This window comes from Asterias amurensis, chromosome 18, assembly GCF_032118995.1.
Source record: "Asterias amurensis chromosome 18, ASM3211899v1".
Taxonomy (NCBI): domain Eukaryota; kingdom Metazoa; phylum Echinodermata; class Asteroidea; order Forcipulatida; family Asteriidae; genus Asterias; species Asterias amurensis.
Window position 1 is genome coordinate 962,130 of NC_092665.1, and position 18,084 is coordinate 980,213.

Sequence of the window (18,084 nt, forward strand, 5' to 3'; positions counted from 1 at the left end):
GGTGAATATAGAACTTGGTCACTGACAAAATAACCAGGTTTAGAGTTACTAGTCCTGGCAGCAATCCAGATACCAGACCCATACATCACAACCGGCTTCCCGAAATCATCTCGCTGGGCTATTTCTAAAGTCAAGAAACTCGCCTCGTCACTGAGGAGTTATAAAACTGTGAGAGGCTCGGAAACCAGACTTCTGATCCAATGTGGCCAAGCTAGCAGTGGAAACCACACCAACGTGAAATTTTGACCTTTGTGAGAGAGAAGTTGATTTGGATGTTACTTAGCCCCATCAGCAGTTCCACGACCTATGTGGGAAACGAGTGCCTTATTGGAAACATATCTTTAAGCTTACCTGGAGTTACAGCTTATCTTGCACTAAGGATTTATATTTTTTTGTGATACAGAAAGGAACCATTCAATAGGTGAGTACCAATAAATCTAAAATGCAATGTTTACGTCAGGTATATTGCGGTCGGACACTAAGATGTTGAGAGTGTGATTTCCAAGTTAAACTCCGGAAGAAATATTCAATTATTGTAACATTAAAGTTTAGTGGGTTAGATTAAAACCAAAAGCTTCGTATTTTATGAATGTTTTTTAATATTCATTAGTGACTTTCATCTTTTCGGTTCTCGTACTCGAATACGAGTACTACCCTAGTAATGTTTTATTGGTACTCGTATCTTAGTACTCATACATATCGAGTACTACCGTTTGGCGGCTCATACTCGACGACACTCGACTCAAAAATAATATTAATTTTTATGAGCGATTACCAAACGTATAGCCTACCTTCCTTTCAAACCTGGTTACATATTGGGACAGCAAAAAAAAAATCACCCTATACACTAGAACAGCATTCTTCGTAAAGGTCATGTTAATGGTATTCATCAAGAAAAGTAATGCTCATTTTGAACTTATTCAACTGAAACTTTCCCAGGGACCGTTTGGCTAGTTTTGATCTTAGAAACTTTGGAAGCATTCGCAACCTTTTAGAAAGGCTTGACCTTTTTCTCCTTGATAACATTTCCCCATGCTGGATATCACCGGAACAAATCTTAAATTTATGTCTTGTAAGAAAGCTTAAACAACGGGGAAATAATGATTACCTCAGTGTCCTAGCCCACTCACTCCCCTTAGTGATCCATCGCCACAACTGTGTGATCTGGTCTGCCTTAAGGGTACTTCCCCTGTCCCCATGACCTCACCGTGATTCGCGCGCTGCAGTGAGCCCGGTGCCAAGACCTATTGAACCCGGCACCCATCACGATGATCCCCGCCGGTCAGAAGGAAATCCCGGTTGTATCCGGGAAAAAATCAAAGTGGGATCAATTTCACTACTGCTGGGCTTCTTTATTAACTACCGATGTCGGAACGGATAGATTTTATGTTTTTTAATTGGAACTGGAGATTATTTTCGGCTTATCCAGGATTATTTTTGGTGTTTGGGAAATTCGTTGACGGTTTGCTAAAATATCTGAGTGCAAGTTTAACATTTTAAATTGCGTTGTCTGCTGAGCCCAATTTCATAAAGCCTGTACGCACAAAAACTTGCTAAGCACATAAAGTGTTGCTTAACAGATACAGGTTACCAGCCAAAATTACATCAAGTTTACATTCTGTGAATGGTACCCCACTCATGGTTTGCTTATAACAAAGAAGTTTGTCAAGCAGTATTTTCTGCTTGGTGAAATTGTGCCCTGGTCCGCGTCCTACATTGTCTCGCTGATTTGTTTGTTGTTGGTTTGAAAGAATGGTCTTTCTTTCATAGACTGGCGTTAGTCCTTTCTCTTAAAAAGACAAGCCAGCACTTTTTAATCACAGCAGCTGAATTACATCCTCAATATTTCAAGTTCCAATTAAATCATGAACTGTCCCTGTTCCTGGTTTCAAATTCATCACAGACCACTATAGGAAACAAGAAATCCTTGCCAACCTTTTTTTACGCAGGGAGAAAAAAAGTGGAAGGTTTTCCCACAAGGGAACCCAGAGAGCGTTACCCGAAACCTCCGCAAGTCTAACCATTATTTCACGCTGCCTTGTATAGATGCATGCTGGTGTATACTATGGTGGCCATGAAGGGACATTTCGATCACATCACAATTTACTAATAATGCGATGTCGTTAAATGCTTCGCAAATAATGTGTGGGTTTAAGCATTACATACGAAGTGTGAACCTTTAGAACAAAAGAGGTCCACATAATATAGAGGCAGGGTTTTGAAACACTATGTGGACTAACGCACGTCCATATAGATTTGTCACCAGTGCTGAAGAATAGGATTTTCCTGGACATCACTCACTTGAATGTGCTCTGTCAAAAAGCATTCAGGTAGCTGGACCAATGATTAGGAATAACATTCCTCATGAATATTCAAAGGTTATCTATATTTGCAACTGGATTAGTGTCCTGATGTCTCGACTCTACAGCGGAGTCTGTCTCAAGGGCTCTCGATCACCTCCACGATGTTAATTTGTGAACTATAATCTTGAAGGAAATGCACCATACAAATATTAATTGCTATGTTACGTTATCTAACATTTTAGACGTCTCGTGAGCATGTGCACATTAATTTGCAAATGCGATGTCCCTTCAGGGCCATCATATATATACGTTAACCCCAATGTGTTGAAAACTCACCTCTAGTTTTTGAAGCAATTATCAGACCTCCCGATTGGTTGGCCGATAAGGGCATGGTGTGATGACATACTCGGTAATGTAATAAGCCTACCGTCTATCGACTTGAACTCACCCGGGGGAGGCTACGGGTACAAGGCCCTCTGTTTTCTTGGGCCGCGCGAAAAGAAACACATTTCCTCAAATCAATTATCTCATTTTGGAGAAAAGAAAAAATTAAAACGTGCACACGATGACGTCACTACTGTACACAAGTTGCAGCTAGGGAGCTGTGGTACAATACTGTGGGATAAAATGATGTGGTCCCAACGCAGAAGCGGCGAGAACACGTTTCAAATTTAGTTTGTAATTCTATCCTCGATATACTCAATTATTTCACAAAACCTCGCGGCGAAGAATATTGTCTGATATTTATTTATATTTATACCTCAATAGTATTATATTATGATTAAATGCAATGACTAGAAAATGTATACTGAACTCTGAGAAGAGTTGTTCACCAATTGGCTCTTTGGAAAGTGGTATGGGGGACAAAACGAGAGTCTTAATACCCTATCTAGTTCCCCAACAATGTCTGGTACGGGCAGCCGAAAATGTCATGTCCCCCAACATTGGGTTCCTTGGAGAGTAACGGGGCATCGCTGAGTGAAGTTCCGGGCTCGACCCAGTCCCTCATGGGTAAAACTTAATATAAATTGAATCGTTTCTCTGCCCGTTGTGGTATTGTGTAATTGCATTATAGAGAATGAACTCTAGCGAACTATACTATCAAGATCTATGGGTGTTATGTGAAATAGGATCTCATCGAAAGACGCAACCAAATCTGAAAATGGAAACTTTTGGCGTGTCCATGACCGAACGGTTATCAGAACACTAAACGCCAGGCTCTGGTGGTGTTTCTGATCCGCAGATTAATTGTGGGTTCGAGTTCCAGGTGTGGTATTGTGTCCTTGAGCTTTGTCCTCCTGTTCAGCTGTATTTCAATGTACTAGGATTTGTATTGCACGATAGAAGAACCCAAAACACCTATCGTGGAAAAAAGGAACCCCTGCATCTGTTCATTAGCCTGAGCAATTATCTGATTAGCATCTGACGTCACACTTTGTGGCTCGTGAATTACGCCATAAATCGGCCTTGCGCCTACGTCAAGATCCTGACGATCACGTGGTATGGATGTTCCGCTGATCTCACATTCATTTCGCAGTCAAATTATACACACGCGTACAACATAATTTCATGCACGTACATACAATGTAATTGTAACCAATGAAATCACTGATTTTGTAAAAACCAAAACCTTACGACAGGGGACCAGTCTATAATGCAGCGAGATGCCTATAGGAGAGACAACCACATCGAAGTCCTTTATTCATCTCCAATAGACCATTGCAGTGATCCATAAAACCGGTAATAGTCAGCCCTACTTTTAGAGCTCAACCTGTGCCCTTTTTGTTCGAGATTTGGGGACGGCCCCAAGAGACCGAGAGTTGCAAGCAGCGTGTCTTGCGAGTCCCCGTGGGCCGTGCTTGCAGGCTTGCCCACGGCACATCCTGGCTGCGTTCCTCTCCTAGGAGTACCGGACCGGGGCCCGCAATTCAACCGTACCGAATTGCTTCTTTCATCGAACCGGGGGAAAAGCACAATGCACTTTTGTTTTTGCATCGTTTTAGAACATTCATTTGTTTTGAAGCTAATAAGTTAAGACTACAGTACGTATCTGAACGGGTAGGGCTACAATGTTGCAAAGTTTTGACCGTTTCAGGGTCATGACCGTTTGGCCGTTTTTTTTTTTTTGTTTTTTTTTTAAGGGTTCAATATTGAAATCATTCTGTTTTAATACATTTATCAAAGCCAGTCAGGCAAGTCTAGTGTGTATTTGAACATTAGTACCCGTGGAAGTAAACAAATAAAGTTCAGTCCTTGAAAACATTCAAATGCATACAACGATGAATGATTTGATACGAAAAGGCAACAATCACCACGTACTATCTGACTTGACAGACATTCTTTGTTGAGCCCAGGTTCTTCAATTACCTTTATTTCAGTGTATCACTACCATGCGAGGGAAGCACATTCATAGTTGCACAGACTCGCCTGGGCACCAGACAGATATGTCATATTGTGCCCGAGTACCCGGATGTCCATCCTAATTATCATTACCTGATTCACATACAAGTTCATTTTGTTCCCACATCAAAGAACCTAATTGTATATCAATTACAGTCATACTTTTTCTGACAGATCGCCTCCAGATCAAAACAAAAGTTCAAAGGTGTTTTGCATGAAATAGCCGTCGGCGTGGCTTCCCTCCATCAACCAATCACCGTGCTTCTGTCAGTGCATCCCTCAACAGTCATGCGCTTGTGGCACATCCAGGATGACGTCATGCATAGCTTGACCTGGATTCCACATGGGTCATAACACTGAACGCCTTTAAAGCAAAGACAGTCAAACAAACTGTCACCCTCAAAATGGAAATATAAAACTTCTGGGTAAAATAAGCTGACATCAGAAACAGTCTTTGCATTGAAGACAACCCCCTCGCAATTATCCCACTATGACAAATCTGTTTAATCTAGTAGCATAAACTTAACACACACTTTGGATATTAATAGACAGAACTAATAATCCTTGTGTTGAGCTGGCAAACCCAAAGACGCCAATGTCAGAAGTACTCTGGATCATGATTTTAAAGTGTTTGGAGCTGATACTTAAAAAGCAACAAACTGCTCGTCAATTGAGGTCTCGAATTCAAGCGTCTGAAAGCACACACCAGGGTGTTTTCTTCCATTACTCTCCCCCGCAACTTCGAAGACCAATTGAGTCCAAACTCTCACAGGTTTCTTATTTTATGCATAATATGCTAAGATACACCAAGTGAGAAGATTGGTATTTGACAATTGCCAAAGGTGGCGTGGGCCTTTAAACAAGATGGCGTGGGCCTTTAAACAAGGTGGCGCATAATAGCAGCCGTAAAAATGTTTGTGGCAAACGCACAGTGCATGATGGCTCTGTCATCACGAGTACATTAGAACCGGGAAAAGCAGATCCCCTGTCGGCCTAACTGATTGCTTTATTTATGCATTTTGTAATTTGATTTTCAATATCTGGAAATGAAAGCAATGATTCATTTAAAACGCCTCCGGGCACTGGAGAAGGTTGGGGAAGAACATTCTATACTCGCATTAGACACTGTACACATTTGGTAATATTGTCAAAGACCAGTATTCTCACTTGGTGTATCCCAACATAAGCATAAAATAGCAAACCTGCGAAAATTTTGGCTCAATTGGTCATCGAAGTTGCGAGAAAATGATAGAAGAAAAAAAACCTGGTTGGCATTACGAAGTCAGTTTTAAAGTTAATGTTTATTTTGAGTATCTACCAAACGTGTACCTTCCCTTTAAGAAACCTACATTCTGGAGACGGGATTGTTGCCAACTATAGTACTACCTATACCACCTGCATCGTATTGTTCGCAGGTTTCTATGTCCATAAGGTAGGATTTTTTCTTATGGGACTGCTCATAACAACCAAAACATATTAAAAAACAAAAATACAGAACTACGTATCATTTTACTAAAAAAAACAAAAAGCTATTGTTTATAGATGAGACTAACATACGGAATATCAACTTAATATAAAAAAGATGGGCTACTGGTTGATTTGTCCAGCAAAGTCCTGACCCTACTACTCAAATTGAAAACGAGAAGTAAAACGAAAAACATTTTGTGTTCAGAAGAGTTCGATGGTGAAATGATCACAGCATTTCACAGGATGTTAATTTTCAAAAAGCAAGTTATTACTTTCTATGCAAAAAAGAAGACCTACTTCTGAGACCTTTTTTTCTTAGAGAGTGTAATTTTTTAGAAACAGCTCTGAAGGAAAGCAGAAAATGTTGACAGTTCCTATAATATTCGAATCCCTGCGAGCATCCATACGGTATGACAGTGACATCGAATAACTGTTCGAATGATTGATCGTTCAACCTCTGGGACCCAGACGGGGTTGTCAGAACTTTTCCCCAGGATCTGTAAGAGAGGGGTGAGTCCAGATTAGACTGGTCCCTTGGCTTTATCCGCAAGGATATCCGCAAGTATCACTGGTCTTACAGGGCCAACATTTCTTTCGAAACAATGATTCCATTGGATAAAAACGTAAAGTGGCGTAAGCTTTCCTTGTGTACAGGGGTGCGTTTTGACGACCCAAACCAAAGCCCAACAATCTCAGCAAGTCGGTTGCCGGTTGGTCTGAACAGCATCGTCACCACGCTACCGAACGCGCGAAAACGCTCAACCGATATTAACCAATGTTTCTGGTTAGGGTCGCCAAAACGCACTCCATTATGACTGGTTCGAGGTGATCCCCCCCCCCCACGGTCATGTATAGTTTGCGCGTTCACCATGGATTTACATTGTGACGTCAATCTTTTTACATAAGCACCGGGAGGTTAGCCTGCATTTTCGTATCCTTATGGTTTAGCCAGCAGCTATGGAACGTAAACTCGTACAGTAAGCAAAATATCGGCAAAAGCAAGCGAAGGTTTATGATTTGTTTTGTTGCAATTTTCTTTAAAGCAGGCTTTCAGATGTCGTTGCTGACTGCATGTACTAGTTCCATAGTATCGGTTCTGCAATTAACTTAATGAAATGGGAGGGGTCATTGCTTCTGCTTCAGTCAACACCCCCACCCCATTCGAGGACGCCCCACCCACCCTCCAATGCTATTTCTACATTCTCACCTACACTGTAAATTCAAGGGTCAACCTTCGGCCGGTTATTGGCCGTTCAGACGGTAGCGGAAACGCGGCCTAGACTAGATACGTGATTGATGGAATTATTAAGGAGGATTGGTCCCTCGACCCCACGGATATCACCCCCTCATTATAGGCTCATGGGGATTGGGAGCAAACGGGGAAAAGAGGCTAGACATAAAATCCTATTACCTTAATTGTTCACGATTAAATTCTCCTCGCGCTCATTTCAAAGTCACTTATACATTTTCCCACAGAACTTTTCACGGGCCGTTATCATTTGGAGGTGTAAGAATGAACGATTCCTTGAGACTCTAAAGCTATGCCACCCTTCCCCCTCCCCTTGTCATCGCATACTTCCAAATTCATTGCTTTATAAAAGGGTTCTACGACCTTTTCACACAATCAGACCTGTTCTCATGAACTTATGTTCATGAACTTGATGACTGTTTGTGCGTTTCATCGAGGACTGATTTCGCAAATAGCCCAGACAAAACTTGTTTAGTCAATGACATTTAACTTAAATGCATATTGACGGCTCAGCAGAGGTGTATAACTATAGGAGGGAAGAGGCACGCGACCCCCCCCCCCCCCCCCATGATTCAGTTACGATAATAGGATAAAAGCAATCGAACGGATTCAAAACGAAATGCATACTTTGCCTTTAAATTATCTATGTGTCATTCTTTCCAATGTACCTTGACCGCTCTCGTATCCTATCCAACCAATAATCAAACACAGTTGTATCAACAAAAGTAGAAAAAGTGCCTTGCGGAAACCCTCTCAAATCCCAACCCACAATGCTTTCCCGAGTTCAGGGTTACACTTTGCCCAAAGTGGGTACATATACCCTCTCTGATTCCCCCATGGGGGTTGCTTAAGCGTACTTAAACCCTTTGAGACGTCTTAGAGAGGTGCAAAGAGTTACCCCCTTTTGACTTGGCTTCCCCTCGTGGGTTCCGTTGCCCTTGATAATGTTGCTCCAAAACCTTTGAGCTTGGATCCCGTTTAAATGCACTTGGTGAATTTCACAAAAGGTTTATGACATAGTCTTATCTTGAGTAAGGTTTATACTCTTCCTAACTTAGGACTAGCCTTAAGTTTTTAACTATAAGCAGTCATAGGACTAAGTCATACGTTAAGATTATCTTTGTAAAAGTGAACGTAGTGTTTGAGTATGAGGTAATTTCTCACTAAAATATTTGAACATGAGATATAATTCAGGCATGAAGCCTTTCTCGTGCATCTTTCTCGTGTACACACATTCTATGCAACAAATATGTTCATTCGTTCATTATTCTTTTGCAACTTCGATGACCAGTTATTGAGCCCAAAAATGTTTACAGGTTTGTTATAATTATGCTTATGTTGGGATACATCAAGTGAGACTATCGGTCTTTGACAATTACCAAGCGTGTCCGGTGTCTTTAATGGACAACAAACTCAGCTAATTATTACAAAGAAAAATACCAAATTAGTTTCTCAACTTTATATTTGAAAAAGTGTATTTCTACTGGCACAATTATGTTAGCATTACGCCCTTGCTATGCAGTCCAAGTTCGTTAGCTATGCCACGCTAAATTGTAATTGGTTTTGTCTTAAACATTAATTTAATAAGAGCTAATCGGTTAAGTTGGCAACCGGGGGGGGGGGGCTAGTCAGGGGCATGTGTGACCCGCCCAGTGTTCGGCCTAGCTCCTCACAACCTTGCGGGATTAAATTGTTTGTTCGAGAGAATTGACAATTTCCGCCGATTATATGTGACATTTCTTACACAAATTGATACTAAAGATTCGTTAGGGTAATAACTTGAAACATCAAGAGTTTGTAGACTGGATGGGATACCTTTGTTTTGGAACCGTTCGATTGTATTAATATTATAGCCTATACTGCAGCAAAATAAAATCAAAGTTTACCCCTTCTGTCAGCCAACACATTTACAATGGTGTTATGTTACCCTATGATTTAAAATTTTATTCTTTTACGAGGAAACCTATATGTCACAAAAACCTGGGCCCAATTTCATAAAACATGTTAGCAGATGTTTTGTGCTTACGGGGCGTCCTTAAACATAATTTCTAAAAGCTGTTAACCGTAAAGCAAGGTAAATGCACCCTAACCCGCAGTAGCACACGAGTGACGTATTATTCAAATCAATGGTGAACATACATGCGCGCCTAGAAATGTTCTGCCTTCGAAATCATGGTCAAATAAGTTTATGCTTACGCACATTTTTCTGCTACAATAGGCCTACAAATTTGCTTACGGGTAAATAGCTTTATGAAATTGGGCCGTGGACAGCAATATGGACAGACAACATTATGACATACTTGGATTCTACTTGGTAACATGACTGATCATTCAACTCAACGTTCATTACCGGAATGTTCCAATGAAAATGAGATATGTCCGTTGAATGAGATTGGTATCGTGGGACATAATCAGACCCGGATGTGATCGATTAACGTCTAACATTTATTTCTATGACGATAAGGGGGCTATGATTCTTTCACGTAATCGCTGGTATCCGGGTTTTCGGGACGTTTATTTTTTGCACATTTATTTAAGAGAGACCTTAAGAGAAACTCGTATTCTTAGTGAAAGACTTTTCAGGGATGGTAGATGGCAGCATGATACCAGTCAAATCTAGTTCACGTAAATGTGCGCATGCTCAATCGCAAATACTCGGAACGCCTGCGTAAGGCGTGAAATGAGGTGCATGCTGGTCTAGCAAGCGATCAATAATAACCTCATTATAACAGTTAGCGCGTGCGCAATGGGTATTTGCAAAAAGGTCTATGGACATTTTTGGATGTGTGGACATGTGCTGTCACCTATTGTTTGCAATTACTACCATTGTTTGAAATTACATGGGATACTTCATACAATTTGGTTTATTTGAAAATAGTAACCGTTTGCAAATTGCCTCGTATTAAGACGTATACATCTCAGCAGGTATTAGAACTTAGAAAAGAGATGTTAGCGGGTACAGCAATGTAACAGTTCTCTTTTGGGTAAGTGTTGGCTCTGAAAAGAGCCGGTTTGGTCTCGACGTTTCGAAGAGTATACTCGGCTCGTCTTCATGAGAAAGCTTTAAGATAACCGAGTTGATTCACCCGAGCATCAGGTAACAGTCCAGACAAACAAGAAGTGATTGTATTCCAATCTCGTTGCCCTGAAAATGTCATCTCTGTCAACAGCAAGAAAGTCAGAGGTCCCGGCATCTCGTTCAGTCGACGCCATGCCCTTGGTCCCAAAACGTGTGCACACTTCTCAGCAGATAAGCCGGCCCTTCTTAAGTTCAGCAAGTTGACGGTTTCATACTTGGTGACGCACACCCCTCATAGCCTAGACTTGATTCAAGTCCCTTAGCACATCCGCCGTCCAAATGTACCTATAGTGTGGCACAGATTGGAGGATGCCGGCCGTGCAAAAGTTTTCTGGCGTTAGGCGATGGGACTGAAATTAACGAGATTGGGACTTGAGTCAAGTCTACCCATAGCCTTGCTCAGCTGAGCTTTGGAACACTTTTTAAATTGAGTCATGTTTTATGTGTTTAATCTATTGAGGTTATCGGGTTCTTGAATGCTTGGTAGTCTGCGATGTACATGGAATATTTTAGACTGGAGGATCAATGTAGACTGCTTGCTCTAATCGTCTGCTATTTGTCTTCCACTGGTTTTGGTTTTGTGTAAAGTTGGTAAAAGCTGTACCCGTATCGGCTTGCTTAATAAAGGGTTTATGTGCCACTATCTGATTCCTGTTCTGAGTTTGACAATTTTGGGTAAGAACAAAAATTGAATGTTGGTGAAACTTATGTCAGACTTATTGTGTGGCAACTGTGTTCAGTTGACTTTAACTGCTGTTGTTTGAAAACTGAGAGTTGTCTTGCCAGCCATGGGCCTCTTGTCTATTGTATTCTATCCTTTCTGCTTTTTGTTCTGAAATCCTGTAAATTGTACTGACTGTTCTTGATTTCGTCTATTGTTTTCAGATATACATCATGGAGTTGAGGAACATTCGAACTGTTAAGGGGGGAGTGGTCCTACCACTGTCACTATGGTTACTCACTGGAATAATATCAACAATAGATGGCGCCGCCCTGGACATAAGAAGCAGTGGGAACCAAAGATGTACGAACGCAGCATGTGAGGACGATGAGCCAGGACGATTTAACTGCGGGTCCCGTCAACTTAACTGCATCCCAAACACTCACACGGACGTCAGGGTGCTCGACCTACACGGGAACCTCTTGACGAAACTCATAGAGAAGTCATTCAGTCACTACATGCATCTACAGAATCTCGATCTCAGCATGAATGAGATACAAACAATAGCTCCAGGGGCCTTCACGGGGCTGGCGAACTTGACCAGTCTGGTCCTGAAACGGAACAAGCTGGAGGCACTAGCGAGTGGGGCGTTTACGGGAGCCCATCGCTTAGAGACCCTTGACCTCTCCTTGAATAACATCACCCTGATCCAGCCAGGCACCTTCAACGGTCTCAACAACCTCAGGATGCTTCTCTTACAGGGGAACCACATCCAGGTGATCAACAGAGGAGCTCTGTTCGGTCTACAGAGCCTCGACCAACTCTCTCTGCAAAATAATCAGATTCACTACCTCAACCCAAGGATCTTTGATGGAATGACACATCTGCGATCCCTCTCACTGAGCAACAACCAACTGACATCTCTGCCAGATTTAACGTTCCTCCTGCCTACCCTGAAGGACATCTGGCTCTCCGGGAATCCGATCACCTGTGATTGCCGAATCGAGTTTCTTCGGAGAGAGCTTTCTGGGAGTAGAGGAACCCTCAACCTGCGTATCAGCCACCCGGTACTCTGCGCAACACCACCCACTCTACAAGGAATCGACCTCAGGTTCATGAAGACACCTCTGGTCTGTAAACAGCCAACAATATCACCGGTAAGCTAGAAAATAAGTATCCCAAATTAAAAACAGTCTTCGTATAATATTATTTGGCAAAGGCCATTTTAAGCGGAAATCTTACGTAAAAGTATGTGAGAATCTTGTGGCACTACAGCGGAGGCAATGAGCAAATGAGGTCATGACCTCATTGTCCTTCGTGTAACTCCAAGTTGGTAAATGATTAAAACAAACTCACAATTTGACAACCACTTCAACATGACCTGTTAAGATATTTGAAATTGAAGAAACTCTAAGATGCTTATTCAGTTAACCGATGGACAGACAACCAACAAACCTATATCTGCCAAATCATCAACAAACCACAAAGGAAATGTCCACCCTGGACAGAGATGAGCCTTCTTCATACATTATCCTTGCTACCTTTACAACATTACTTAATTGATATTTTTGTTATCTCCCTCTCAAACTTTCAGAACAGAGAAACGATCAAGGTAGTCCAGGGACAGAAGGCAGTGCTTCCCTGCAATGCAAGCGGCATACCTGAACCGATAGTGACGTGGACCAACCCCAGCGGGGTCAAAGTAAGCTCCACGAAGGCCTCCCGGATCGCCCAGCTCCGGGACGGCTCCTTGAGGATCACTGAGGCTCGCACTGAAGACTCCGGGAACTACACCTGCAACGCCCAGAACGTGAAAGGCATAGACCTGGCCCGATTCGCCTTAGAGGTGTCCTCTTCCCAGGAAACCACAACCACTGGGGCTTCCAATTCCATGTCGACTGATACCATGGATGCACCGTGCCGGGACGGGGGGAAGCCACCGTGTAAGCCAGATCATGATGCCGGGTTGGTGTGCGATTCCACGGCAGGGATCATCGCCACGGCTTTGGTGACCTTCTCGACCACCTTGTCCACGGCCCTGATCTTCTTCTACATCTGGTACCGACGCCAGATGGAGAAGTTGCGACCCAGAGTACCGAGGCGTCTGGACAAGCACCGGGGCTCGGCAGACGGTGAGGAAGCCTGCCTCCAGGCCAGGGAACAACAGTCAGACAACCGTACTTTCCAGAAGGTTATCAACGCCATCGCCATGCCAGGGTACCTCTACGCGAAGCCAGAACGCCGTGTCATCAACAACAACAGGAAAACCTCCTCGCTCCGTATGAACAAAGTAGAGGATTCCAGCGGTAAACAGAGCAAATACCTCGCCCTCGCTAACCTCAGGAACGGTAAGAGTTATCACGGTAGCCATGAGACGATAAACGGGACATCAGACTATCTCCCCCTGACTCCATGCAGTAGCAGCAACTGTAGTGATGACAGTCGGAATAGGGAGAGCTGTGAGTTTAACGAATCTCACTTGTATGAAAACGCAACGCTGATGATACGGGACCCAAACTACACTGCCTTGGATCCGTCAACGATATGCTTACGGAGACAGGCTGATTACGCAGTGTTATGAAGTGCTACTGAAATAAACTGATTACTGTGTATATTATAAGGATATTGATACAAGCTGTGCTTGGTGAAGCAAGATTGGTATTCGAGCATTCCTTCTGCGTAAGTTTATTTTAAGGGGAAGGAGGGTGTTTGAAGGATCCCTCTTAATCCCTCCGGGTATCGGTAGGTCTCAAAAGAGCCGGGATCGTATTAGTTTCTGAAATAATTATTCATAAGACACAATTATTATTCAGGACAATAAATAACAGGGATAGCTTCATTGGCATAATATTACTTTAGCATATCCTTTTCGTGAATACCTTTTCTGACTCAATTTGCACGTGTTGAGCAACTGACATTGTTGCGCCGTTACATCCGGGTCCACTTTTATAAAACCTGTAACTTGCTAAGCACAGACAAATATTGTTTAAAAAATACTGTAAGCTGGTCCGGGCCAAAATTCCATTATGTTTACTTTTTTGCAGCTGGTGCTCAGCAAGAAAATGCTAAGCAGTTTTGTCTGCTTAATAGATTTATGAAAATGGGCCCTTCGGGTGAATTGGCTCAATAGATTTCTTGCATTTGGCCAAGCAGTTATCACCGAGTTTAAACAGTAATAGGAACGTGCACTCGCAGCGCACACAACTCTCAGCCAATTATAAGTCTCCATTTAACTCAGTGAGGGCGCTGTTTGGGTCTTGTGACGTCATGCAAGGGGTCTAATGTGTTGTACGCTGAAACTCGTACCCCCTACATTTTCATATACATTCCGACCATGTATTATAATTATTTCGTATTACAAATGCTGCTTCAGAAGGTTATCACATTCCAATTTCATTGTATTATGTATTATACTGAAATAAATCTTTCCGTAACCTACCCTAAGGGTCCGTGGTTTAGTCGATAACAAAATATTATTCCAGACAGCAGCCTTTTGCACTCAAAGAGGTTGCTCGCTCGGGGATTGTAAGGTCGCAACAGTAAATGATTAAGTCATTGAACAATAAACTGAGAGGTGCATGCACACAAAAAACAGTTTTTTTTAACGTTTCTCATCTTGACATTATTTGATGTTCTAAAACAAGTGTTAATGCAATCCGAACAATAAATTGAATATTCAAATTTATTAAGATTATTATTGGTATGCTCATAAGTGGACTGATTGTTTAAAAAAAAATTAATTCATCCTAGAGGATGCTGCAATGAGGAATGGCTGTAAATTTGTATTTTAATAAATATGTAAATAAAGTTATGATGAAGTAATGAGCTCCGTTCAGTCTTGGTTTATTGTACACTCTGTAAAAGTTCCCGGGTCACACTGACCCAGATTCTGACCCAGTGAGCTTGACCCATTAACGGGAATCTGAGAATCTCGTGAGATTCAAATGTTTTCACGCTTTGAAAACTGGTCATCGAAGTTTAATACAAGATAATAATGATAGAACACCTGATGTACAAAGAGTGTGTGTTTACAGATGTTATTTGAATGAGAAATTACTTCTTTCTCTAAACCTACGGTACTCGGCAGAGGGAGCTGTTTCTCACAATAATTTATACTATCAACAGCTCTCCTGTGATTGTTACCAAGTAGTGGTTAATGCTAACTATTATTTTGAGTAATGACCAAAAGTGTCCGGTGCCTTTTAGCCAATTTGAAATCCAGGGATTCATGGAAATACACACTGCAGGTTTTTCTCACATCAAACACAATTCCAGAGACCTGGATCTGTCAGTATATTAATGCATCGTCAGAACAACAAATTGTGGCAGGAAGTTCTATCTCATAAATTGCAAATTATTATTTTTTTCTAATTGGTTATCGGTAAAAATTATTTATAAAGTTTGACCCTCGGCCGAACCTGTTTTAAGTATTACAGGAACACGAATTAAATTTGTATCCGTATAAAGAGACCTTAACTTTCAACTTCAATTAATGTCTAAGGTGAAATTGACCTGTTCAACAACAAAACGGGTTTATTTCGATGTTTCCGACCGGGGAACGGTCTGCGGTGGTCACAGCGTGTCGATGACGAGCAGTCAACGGGTGCTTGAGAGCCCAGAGACGGGTGCTGAAGCCCCGGATAAAGCACCTTAATTACGACCATTCCGGAGTCGGTACCCAAGTGGGTTTACTGACCTAGGATTGGAGAGTTGAAATCTGTTTGTGTTTTCTTGATTTAATCAATAATCCAGAAGGGTCCCAAAGAAAAGACAATTAAACAAATTGCAAGATGATGACGTATGGAAAAGTGTGTATACCTACAAACTATTGACCCCGAATTCACATGTGACGTCATCATCACATTAAATCTTGCTTGCGGCATTTGATTCAACTTCCCCGAGTGTCTCTTTGTAGTGCACACTTTTATGTGACGCGCGCGTGGGCAGACAGTCTAGCCTGGGGCCGATTTATTAAAGCTGTTAAGCTGGAAATACTGCCTAGCAAAAATTAGATTTGGCCCATTTGGGAAACAATGAATATACACCAAGGAAACCTCTGCCAAAATGGCGGAAATAGTTTTTGCCACATTGTGCGGAGGTCCGCTCTGCGTTTGCGTAGGGGGGCAGCTATTCTAAATTCTTACCAGATTGAAAACGAGGCAAGACTGTTTCTTGCTCCTTAGCCTCACTTTGACCGTATTGGTGAGTTTACTTTGAACAACCAGATAACTCATCCGTAAAAACGAAATGTCTACTTAAACGTAATCCTCTCGACGAAACTGGCTCTTAACCTTCTTAAGATATAACCCGTCCAATACATTTAGAACCACACTTGGAGTACATTCATATGCTTCAGACAAGGCCCAGTTCCCTATTGGGTTCAATCTAGTGGAGATACGAGGCTATCAGTCCAGCTGATAGCAGCTGCTGAATACGCTATTGACCCTTTCACCTGTGGATTGGACTTGCTTCGCTACATAGCAGTGGGCGGGACCGGGGTTTAGATTAGTCACGAGGGACTAAACAGACATTCATATTCACGTGTGTGCAAATGCGTAGGGAGGGGGAGGGGTTTGTGGACAGGTTGGGGATTTCACTTGTATGGTTAAAATTGCTGGATACATTTAACAAGCACACCTTAATTGGTAATTAATTGTCAAAGACTAGTATTCTCACTTGGTGTATCCCAGCATACAATAACAACTATGTGAGATTTGTTTTTACTCATTGTACGTTGCAAAAGAACAATGAACAACAAAAAGAAATTACGTGCTTTCTGATGCCTAAAAAGGGCTTCAGGCATGAGTCTTTTAATACAGTGAGAAATGACTTCTTCTCAAAAACTGTGTAAGAGAGGAAACCGTTTCTCACAATGTTTTATACTATCAACAGCTCTCCATTGTTCGTTACCAAGTAAGGTTTTACTCTAACAATTATATTGTACAATTTCAAAAACTGCCGGATCAGAACTGATTCTGGCTCCGGGGACCCTGCTTCACTTCCAGGTCAGGCTGACCCTAAAGCAGGTCAAGATAACAATACAACTCTTACAAGGATTCTGCGTCAGTTTAACCCATTTCTGGGTAATTTCTAGCTTGGGTATTTTGACACAGATTATGGGCTGTATACGGACCCAAAACAATGACCATACCTGTATGAAAGTGATCGACTCACAATTCATTCACAAAACTGTTTGAACTTCCAGAACGCATAGGTGTGCGGTTACGGTCAGCATCGTGCCTACGTGCGGCTTTGCACGAATAATTTTAGGCCCTAGACACTGTAGTGGACGTACATCAACACCTGAGCAATGGCGTAACTAGACTTTACACCAGGGGGCTGGCGGAGGAAATGGATTTAAAGGGCTTTATACTTGCAAATACTATGCATTTATGCATTTAGGTAGGGCAAGGTCTCTTTGCAAGGGCATCACCCCGCCCGTCCCACGTCACGTTTAAATCCCAAATTTTGCCACATGTCGGTTGTGCAGGAAGCAGCATCGAAACGTCGGCTATCTAAAAGTGTACCGGTTTTGTTGGGTGCAATCTGCTCACAAAAATAGAGAAGCTGGGGGGGGGGGACAAATTTAAGTTCCAGTTATCATATTTTATTTTCTTCCTTTTCTCTTCTTCTGCTTTTGAACAAAATGAACTCTCACGTTCGTGTGGAACATACCAGACGAGCCGCACCATTTGGTTAGCTTCATCTCTTAAAGTTTTAGATATAAACTCAAATACATTTTTCAGTCTTAAAATTTAAGAGACAATGGGTGCGTTCGTTTAGCTTCCCTGGGTCATCCCCTGTGTGTGTCGTGGTTTTTTTTTTCCAGGACGAACGTGGGTAATTATCTGCACACGTTCGTCCTGGGAAAACACGTCACACACCGGGGTCGACCCAGGGGAGGTAAACGAACGCACCCAATAAA

General features: G+C 42.1%; 1 protein-coding gene across 1 annotated transcript; it reads left to right on the top strand.

Annotated features, from left to right (window-relative positions):
- Positions 1–379: 379 nt before the first annotated feature.
- LOC139950823 (uncharacterized) lies at positions 380–13,781 on the top strand. The gene is made up of 3 exons (XM_071949649.1): positions 380–421; positions 11,384–12,316; positions 12,754–13,781. Exons 2-3 carry the CDS (start codon positions 11,393–11,395, stop codon positions 13,738–13,740), a joined length of 1,911 nt encoding a protein of 636 aa, XP_071805750.1. The 5' UTR covers positions 380–421; positions 11,384–11,392; the 3' UTR covers positions 13,741–13,781.
- The last annotated feature ends 4,303 nt before the right edge of the window (positions 13,782–18,084 follow it).